The sequence below is a fragment of the Physeter macrocephalus genome, chromosome 14 (genome assembly GCF_002837175.3).
Source record: "Physeter macrocephalus isolate SW-GA chromosome 14, ASM283717v5, whole genome shotgun sequence".
In the NCBI taxonomy this organism is placed as follows: Eukaryota; Metazoa; Chordata; class Mammalia; order Artiodactyla; family Physeteridae; genus Physeter; species Physeter macrocephalus.
Window position 1 is genome coordinate 20511723 of NC_041227.1, and position 10004 is coordinate 20521726.

Genomic DNA, 10004 nt, shown 5'->3' on the forward strand with positions numbered 1-10004 from the left:
GCACGAACCCGTGTCCCCTGCATCGGCAGGCGGACTCTCAACCACTGCGCCACCAGGGAAGCCCGCAAGGAATTATTAATAGACCTTTCCCATCAAGATAAAATCGAAATATCTTAATGTGGTCTTCAAGATCCTCCATGGTGAGGATTGCTAGATAAAATACAGGATGCTCAGCTAAATTTGGATTTCAGATAAGCAACCAAAAGCTTTCAGTATGTTACTAAATATTGCATGGAACATATTTATACTAAAAATTTTCGGTAACTGAAATTCAGACATAACTGGATGTCATATTTTTATGTGCTAAGTGTGGCAAGTCTATGATCTTCCCCAGCCACCCTCTACTGCCTTACTTCCCACCATTTCCTCCACTCACCCTATGCCCTGTCCAGCTCCTTGTCTTTGCTCATGCTGTTTCTTCTGCCCGGATCCCCCGTCTTTCCCCATGTCCTATTGGCAAACTCTTCTCATCCTTTAAACCCCAGTCCAAATGGCACCTCCTCTGGGAAACCTTCCCTGGCAGGTACATTATCCTCATTGCAGGATGCTCCCCAAACCTGGTTCTCATAGGGTTTTGCCTTATGATTGTATAGTTTAAGGCCTGGCATCTACAAACACACAGACATGACTGAATGCCTGCTAAGGAAAGGGTATAAGGGATGAGCTCATTTTTCCCCTCTCCATCCTCCCTCTCCCCCATTCCTACTCAACTCCTTGTATTATTAAGGTCAAACATTGATTGAGTATTTTTCTGTGCCAGGCACCAAGCTAAGTGCTTTGCATGCAGCATCTCATATAAATTCCCCATAATCTTATGATGTAAATCCAGCTGAATCTCCATTTTGCAGGGGAGGCAATCAGGCACATAGTCACTTGCCTCTGTTTCCACATCTGTAAAATGAAGATGATAACAATATCTTCCTCATTAAGGTTTTCTCCCCAACTAGAGTGTGGGTTCCAAGAGGGCAGGAACTTTTCTCTTTATAAACTTCGATATCCTCAGAGCTTAGAATTGTGTCTGGCATTGAGTAGGCACTCAGTAAATACTTGTTGCGTGAATGAATACGTCACCTTACATATGAGGAGACTGCAACTCGGAGAGAGAGAAAGTAACTTGCCCAAGGGCACGCAGGTAGTTGTGGTGGAACTTTGGCTAGAGCCATTATCAGTGGTGTGTTGGTAAATGTTTAACAACCAGCTCTCTGAAAAACCAATAACCCTGATTTGTAGCATATGTTGATTTCCATGATGTAAATACACCCTCCATGGCGGATTTCAAGCAACCAACCTGATGTCAATTGGCTCGCAAATTTCCTGAGAGTTTAACCATAGGATCTTGCACGCCTGTCTTACAGGCTGGCTCCAGATACCAAGAACTAGGACATAGTTCTAAAGGGTACACATTTCCAAAGGGTACACTCCCGTCGTTGGTACTCTAGCCTGCCTCCCTGAATGAGGCACAGTCTACACTCACAGCTCAGTAGGAGGGGAAAAGACACTCAAATAACTCGGTTCAAAGCAGATTGCATGGGTGATTCTTAAAAACCATAAACGCAATCACAAAACTCCCCAGCTTAAAAGCTTTCAATAGCTTCCTCTTAGCAGAAAATCCAATCTCCTTACCATGACCCATGAGGCCCATTTGTGGAACCTCCCCCTGTACCAGGCACTGTATTAGGGTTTTTGTTGTAGGATATAATGGTGAACATGACATACACAGTTCCTGCTCTCATGGAGCCTGTGTCCAGTAAATGAAGCTGTCAATAAACAAGTAATTAACCATTAAGCACAGATTGAGATACATGTTCAGTAGAGGAGGTGCTAGGAAAAAGAATAATGAGGAGAGTTTCCTTACTTGGACCGAAGGTGAGTAGAGGAAGATTACTCTAAGAAACTGACATTTGAGACCTGAAGGATAAGAAAGAGTTGGTCAAGGTGTGGGGTTAGTGGCTAGGCAGAAGAGGAGAGGATTTGGCAGTTTGAGGAATAAAAATAATTTCTGTTATCACTGGAGACAGTGGAGGTGGGATGGGGAGGATGATTATAAATATTGTGATGGTCTGAATGTTTGTGTTCCCCCCAAATTCATAAACTGAAATCCTAACTCCCAAGGTGATGGTATTAGGAAGTGAGGCTTTGGGGGAGGTGATTAGGTCCTAAGGGTAGAGTCCTCATGAATGGTTTTATATAAGAGGTGGGAGAAAATTCCCTCATCCGCTTCTACCATATGAGGACACAGTGAGAAGGCATTGTGTGTGAACAGTAAAGCAGGCCCTCACCAGACAAGGAACCTACCAGCGCCTTGATCTAGGACTTCTCAGCCTCTAGACCTATGAGAAATAAATTTCTGTTGTATATAAGCCAGCCAGTGTATTTTTTTCATAGCAGCCTGAACGGACAAAGACAAATATCATGAACATATAAAACAGGGGGCTAATGGCCAAGGGGACTAAGGCAGAGGCTTAGCCCCCGTTGAAGACAGCCTTATTTAAATCCACATGTGGTTAGTGGGTATAGTACTGGACAGTGCAGTTCAATGCCTCAGTTTTCTTTTCTGCGAATTGAGGATAAAATGAGGGATAAAACTGCCTAGGTCAGAATGGATTGTGAGAGCGCAAGGGAAACACCCTGCACGCCCGAGGCACGTGATAAACCCTGGTTCCTTTCATCTTTTCTCTCACCGCACCACCCTCCATCAAGTCTCCGCCCCCTTTCCCCGCCCCCTTCAGGCTCCGGGAGGAAGTAGTACTGTCAAATGCAGCGCGCTTTACGGTAGTGTGGCCGTAAAGCTACACTTTTACCGCAGTGTGGCCGGCTCGCGCGACGCGCGCTCTTTTATCTCATTGGCTCTGCGGCCCCTCCTCAAGGCGATTTACAGCAGTGTGGCTGGAGCCGTCTATGTGGGCACCGCGGTTTGGTCGTGAGTGGAGGGAATCAGAGTAGAGGGTGTTGATTGAACCTGGAACCATGGATGTTGGCGAACTTCTGAGCTACCAGGTATGAGGGACGAGGAGGGTTGGGGGGACCGTCCTCTCACCCGGGCAGGAGTCGCAGGACCAGAGTCCCTTCATCTCACTTTCTCCCACCTCAGCCCCGGGTCCCCTCACGTCTCCTGTCACCCGGGTCCTAGCCTCTCATTTCACGTAACTCCCTCGAATTTCTCCTGGGCTCATTCAGTTTATTTCTAACCAAGGCCTGGGCCCCTTCTCAACTAAAGGCTGGGCTCCTTCTCACCCTGCCCTGGGGCCTGGCTCCCTTCAACTATTTTGAAGGCCCCAAACTATCTTCACAACCATCCCCCTTAAACTCTCTTCTCCAGTCATTGAGTTGGTAGTCGTGGTGGGAGAGCACTGGCCCTTCTTGCATTTGAGCCCCAGCTTCTCTACTGACCGGCTCTGTGGCTTTGGAACAAGTCCTGTCGCCCTCTTCGAGCCTCAGTTTTTGTATATATAAAGTGGAGACAGTAATAGCTGCCTGTTAGGTTTGTTTCAGGACTGTATCAACCAATAGATGTGAAAGCTGATTTTAAAGTGTGGAAAGCCAGACCCATGTTAATTGCAGTTATTGACAGATGTTTGACATTCCAGCATGGGATGGGTACCTCGGAATCTTCTTCTTGTCCCACTTGCTCGGAGTACTTGTGGGGAAACAGTGGCCCAGAGGGTAGAAAGGACTTGTCCAAAGTCACTCAACAAGTAAGAGCTGGGATTAGAGATGAGATCTTTTGGCTCGCAGCTCAACGTTTTTCCCCCACTTTTGACTTCCTAAATGTCCAGTATGGTAGCCACTAGCCACATATGGCTATCAAACGCTTGAAATGGGACTATTCTGAATTGAGAAGTACTCTAAGTGTCAAATCACACTGGAATTTGAAGAATCAGTATTAAAAAAGTAAAATTTTTATATTGATCACATGATCATGTTGATTACTTTGATTATTGATCATACTGATTAATTATATATTTCACCCATTACCCATATATTAATCATATGGGTAATGGGTGAAATAAAATATATTCAAAATAAGTTTTACCTATTTCTGTTGACTTTTTAATGTAGCTACTGGCCTTTTTGTATCACTACTAAAATTACACGTATAGCAGGCCTTACATTTCCATTGGACAGCTCTGCAGTAGAGAATAGGGGATTAAGAGCCATGAGTCTGAAGCCCTATGGCTTGGAATCTCTGTTTTGCTGCTAACTGGCTGCTGTAACCTTGAGCAGAATACTTATCCTCTCTATGCCTCAGTTTCCTCATCTTGTAAATGGGGGCAATGAAAGTAGCTATCATATAAGTTTGTTTTGAAGCTGCTGAGAAATGTAAAGTGTTTAGCCCAATGCTTGTCAAAGAGTAAACTTTCGAAAAACGTTAGCAATTATATTCATGCAATTCCCTCAGCTGGTATACATAGAACTGACCTTGGAAACTAGACATCGTGGGAAGGAACTTGTAAGCAATGGGAGGTATATAGCCAGGTGATTTCCTTTTTAAGACAGTAATAGGATGTGAAAGAAGAAAGGAAATAGGAGCGTTGTTGAATGAGTGGTTATATGCCTGTTTGGCCTACATATGAGCCCATTGACTCATAGAATTTTTTTTTTTTTTTTTTTTGCGGTACGCGGGCCTCTCACTGTTGTGGCCTCTCCCGTTGCGGAGCACAGGCTCCGGACGCGCAGGCTCAGCGGCCATGGCTCACGGGCCCAGCCGCTCCGCGGCATGTGGGATCCTCCCAGACCGGGGCACGAACCCGTGTGCCCTGCATCGGCAGGCGGACCCTCAACTACTGCGCCACCAGGGAAGCCCTGACTCATAGAATATTAAAGCTAGAAGAGGTTCATTCATTTGCTCAACAAATATCTATTGAATATATACTGCATCTACTGAGCATACAACATTGAACAAAACAGAGAAGGTTCTTGCTCTTTTGGAGCTTATAATCTGGTGGGGAAGTAACAAGATAAGAAAGTAAACAAATGAGAAATTCAGATCATGATAAGTGCTTTGAAGGATACACAGGGTATACTACAGAGCTGTGCTGTTTGGTGTGGTAGCCACTGGTCACATGTTACTGTTGAACACTTGAAATGTGGCTAGTTAGAATTGAGATCCGCTACACCTGTAAAATACACCCCGGATTTTCAAGATTTAGTATGAAAAAAGTGACTGTAAAATATATTAATTTTTATATTGATTCCATGCTGAAATGATAATACTTAGGATATGTTGGCTTAAAGAAAATTATTAAAATTAATACCATCTTCTTAAAAACTTTTTAAATGTGGCTACTAGAAAATTTAAAGTTACATATGTGGCTTGTTTGTGGCTCTCAATATATTTTTATTGGACAGAGCTGCTAAAGAAAATAACCGCTGGGAGCAGGAGACAGGACCTATTATTTTAGATAATATGGTCTAGGAAGGACTTTGAGGAATGGACATTAAAGGACCGATGGTTGAGAAGGAGCCAATCGTGAAAAGCGCAGAATAATCAAGGCAGAGGGAATGAATAGCCAGTACACAGGCTGTGAGGTATTAAAATAGAAGCTGGTGCAGCCTGTTAGAGGATCAGGAAGAGGACTGATGTACCTGGAACTTGGTGAATGAGCAGGGGAATGATAAGTGATAAGGTTGGAGATGTAGGCAGATGACAGACTATGTAGGCCTTCCTGTGGGCCATGATAAGGAATTTGAATTTTATTTTGAGAAATCTTATAGATAACCTCATTCAGCCCACATATTTATAAATGAAAAGTGAACTCCATTTTGGTAAGGGACTTCCCTGAGGTTGTGGGCCAAGGTAGTGATAAGAGTTGAAACCAGAATCCTGATCTTATTTCCAGCTCTGTTCATTCCCCACGTGCACTACTCATGCACTTTTCTTTCTGTAAGATCAGTGTCCACTTTTCCTGTTCCTAAAAGATGGTACAGTCTGGAATCTAGTCCATAATAAATGCTCTCATCCTCTTGTGGAAAGTCATGAGGATTACCTGAGTTAATGGATGCAAAAGCTCTTTGAAAACTAACTTTTTATAGACATGAAAGATGCATTGCATGCCTGCATCATTTCTCTAAATCCTTATAACAACCCTATGAAGAAAGTACTGTTTTAAATCCCTGTTGTACAGATGGGGGAACTGAGGTACAAAAAAGTGCCTGCCTCAGAGTTGGAGTTCCTAACCACTGTGCTGTGCTGAACTAAAGTGCTTTCAGATATGTTCTTACATTAATTCTCAGCATGCCCTTTGAGGTAGGTGGCATGCCTATTTTATAGAAAAGGAAACTCAAGCTAGAGAGGTCAGTTACCGGCCCAAGATGAAACAGCCAGTAAGGAGCAGAGCCAGAACTGGAACCAACTGAATACCCAAATCTAGTTTTACAATTCTAAAAACTTTTAAAGTAGAAGTATGGTACATGTATAGAAGAATGCATAAATCTTAAGTGCTTTTGATTATACTTGTCATTTACAAAGTAGACTCAATATGACCGCTGAAGTTCACTTCTCAGGGACAAAGTGGTCTGATTTTGAACATCCCCACCCCCAGAGTTTGATTCAGTAAGTCTCCCATGGGACCTTAGAATTTGCATTTCTAACAAGATTCCAGGTGATGCTTAAGCTTCTGGTCCAGGGACCACACTTTGAGATGCACCCCTGGTCCAGAATGATCTACATTCCTCTTAAAATCTTCTCTGAGACATTCACCCCCCTTCTCATGGCCATTAGTTCACAGTATTTTGAGCTTAAGTTATACTTTGCCCCTGCCATCTCAGATATTGAGAGCAAATCACTTAATCTTTCTGGGCCTCAGTTTCCTTATATGCCTAATGAGGGGATTAGGTAAGTTTCTCTGAGGTCCCTTCTAGCTTTAAAATTCTGTGATACTGATTATTTAGGCGAAGAGCTCCAGAGATTTCAAGGGATAAGAAAAGCTTGATGTAGAAGAATGAATTGGGGCTGAAAATCTGGGAGATTTGAGTTTTAATCCTACCTTTATCATTATTTATCTGGGTGATTCAGGATAAGTCACTTCCCTTCTCTGTACATCATTTTTTTAATCACTGTAAAATGAGGAGGTTGAGCTATATGACTTCTGGTTCTTTCTTTTCCTAAAATTCAGGGACTAAGGTAAATAAAGAAAATATGTAATGCCAAAAATGTTTATTAAAAGTATTTGACTTTTTTTTGGATGCTTACTAAATTTCACTTTTGAGGCAACTTGGTGGGAAGATTCCAATTTTCTGCTGAGATTAGTTCTTCTAGTAATAGAGCTAGGCAGCAGGTGCCTCAGTATATGCCTTATATCCTTGACATATGTTAACTATTCATTTGAAAAGACAGGAGAATTACAATGTGGACAGGTAGCAGTGGAAAAAGTCTTAAAGGGGAAACCAGTTATGTTCCCAATATGGAAATGTACTTTTTTGATGCCTTCAGGCTTAGACATCTCATCAAGAAGTGTGCCCAGCAGTTCCTTGGCTGAGAAGTTTCTGCTGCATAGGCACGTATATGAGCTCCAGGGCATTCTCATTAATACTGATTCCACAGATGTCTGGAAAAAGTTCTTACCTTTGAAGTTTTGCAATTAAGAATTCACATTTAGTGCAGTTTGGCTCATTGGGAATGACTTATTTTGTGACGTGAGAAGTGTTCTCTTTGAGGCAGATTGGGGTCAGGGACCCTTGGTTTTGGCAATACTGCAGACACCTACTCCTCTTGTCACCTATCAGTCAGTAATATAGCATTTCTTTGGATTGCAGGGGCTTATTGGAATAGATAATCTTTCTCCTTTTCCATTCTTATTTCTTTCTTTTGAAGTAAAAAATTTTAATGACAATAATCTGACAGGAATAGTATTAAAGTATTCAAGAAAAGGGAAACTACTACCCTAATCCAATAAAATATTTTTATATTCCCACAGTCCTTATGTATTTTGCATGGCTATAACCATTGTATATATACTGTTTTGTGTTCTGTGCTTTAATTTAACATTGCCAGAAATATTTTGTGTTTCTACATAGTCTTCATGTTGTTTTTAATGTTTACATACTTTTTGCTCAAGTGATAGACCAACCATTTTTCCCTAAATTGCTCCTCTATAATCGAGTACTTAGGTGGTCTCCAGGTTTTGTTCTTGGAGATAATATTGCAGTGAACTTCTTTATTCATGTGACATTTTTCCCCTCACATCTGTCGTTAGTAATTATCATGTGCCATCATCTCCTGTGCAAAGTATTGCATGGGCTAAAATGATTAAGATATGGTCTTGGACCTTAAAGAATTCATAGTTAAGGAGTGAGACAGACCTTTCAACAACTAACTGTATGAATAAAGTATTATGGGAGCACAGTGGAAGGAACGATTGGGTGTGCCTGGAGAGGGGATGTATTGCTGGGAATGGATTTGGTTTGGTCATTGAGGAAAAGGAGATGACATTGGAATCTCAGCCCTGATGAATGAATAGAAATTCTGTGGGTACTGAAGGAGGCTGAGGAGAGTCATTCTTGACTAGGATTAGTGACAGCAAAAGCATGGGAGTGAAATGTTCAGAGCATTGAGTGAATGGAGGGGAGTGGCAGGAGATGGTGGGGTTGCCTCAGCTGCAGGTATGTCAAGCAATACACAGTGCTCATGTGGAAGTAATCCTTTATCAGTTTACAGTGCTAACAGTAGTGTGTGTTCCAGTTTTACTGCAATCTCGATACTACTAGTTGTCATAATTTAATTTTTTCTCATTAATATAGTAGGTATATAAAGTGTTAGTTCATTTGCTTTAATAAGCATTTTTCCCTTGCATGTGTTTATTGTTTGTACTTCTTATTATCTGCTTTTTTTCCTTAGGGTTGTGTTGTAGCTTATAACCGAGCTTTTCTGTTCTGTTTTTTTGTTGATGGTGTGTGTATAAGAAACATTGGAAGCCTGGACACTTGTGCTCAAATATATCTTTCATTCTTTGGTAGCCCCATTTTACCTCTAACTCTGAGAATATTGTCATCATCATGATGTCACTTTACAGCATCATGAAATAGGCTCTTTTTGCATGACAGTTTAGACTAGTGCTTTTTGAAGTTACTTATTGTTAGTGGGAGTATAAGTAACAAATAAATTGCTATTCTTATTGATATTCCCACTTCAGGGTGTTTTCTGTTTCATCTTCTGAGTGACGTTTTTTCTTAAGTTCACTTCCTCCCTTTGCAACCTTATCTTCTCTTTTTCCCGTGATGAGTTCTTTTCATACTCGCAAAATACATTGTATTTATGTGCCCCCTTGCACCCTAGGCAGTGAACTGAGAGGCAGGGACCAGCATCTAGAGAGTGTCTCTCTGCTAGTTGATGCCTAATAAATCGTTGTTTAATGATTGAATGAATGAACCAGTATGTGCCTTCAAATATGCTCTTTTGGAAAGCTTTTGTTCTAATATCTTGTCTGCTTGCTGGCTTGTATCTCTTTGCTTTCATGTTAGACTTCAAGAAAGTTTGATTCAAATCCGTTACTTCAGTTACTGAATTGTCTTTCCCTGTGCTGTAAAGAGGACCTTGTTGTGTATCTATTTTATATATAGTAGTTTGTACCTGCTAATCCCAAACTTCTAATTTATCCCTTCCCCACCCCCTTTCCCCTTTGGTAACCATAAATTTGTTTTCTATGTCTGTGAGTCTGTTTCTGTTTTGCAAATAAGTTCATTTGTATCATATTTTATATTCTACATATAAGTGATATCATATGGTATTGTCTTTGATTTACTTCACTTAGTATGATAACCTCTAGAACCTCATTTTTTTTTTAACATCTTTCTTGGAGTATAATTGCTTTACAATGTTGTGTTAGTTTCTGCTGTATAACAAAGTGAATCAGCTATACATATACATATATCCCCGTATCTCCTCCTCTTGCGTCTCCCTCCCATCCTCCCTATCCCACCCCTCTAGGTGGTCACAAAGCACCGAGCTGATATCCCTGTGCTATGCGGCTGCTTCCCACTAGCTACCTGTTTTACATTTGGTAGTG

The 10004-nt window shown here is 41.5% G+C and overlaps 1 protein-coding gene across 5 annotated transcripts in view; it reads left to right on the forward strand.

The window, feature by feature from the left end:
• The first annotated feature begins 2861 nt into the window (after positions 1-2861).
• CTNNBL1 (catenin beta like 1) overlaps positions 2862-10004 on the forward strand; it is a 170719-nt gene continuing 163576 nt past the window's right edge. For all 5 annotated transcript variants that reach the window (XR_003682743.2, XR_003682744.2, XM_028498220.2 and 2 more), the window contains exon 1: positions 2862-2997. Coding sequence is in view for 3 of the 5 variants with exons in the window: in XM_028498220.2 (XP_028354021.1) it covers positions 2968-2997 (30 nt within the window). In the remaining 2 variants the exon portion in view is untranslated. The remainder of the gene's footprint in view (positions 2998-10004) is intronic.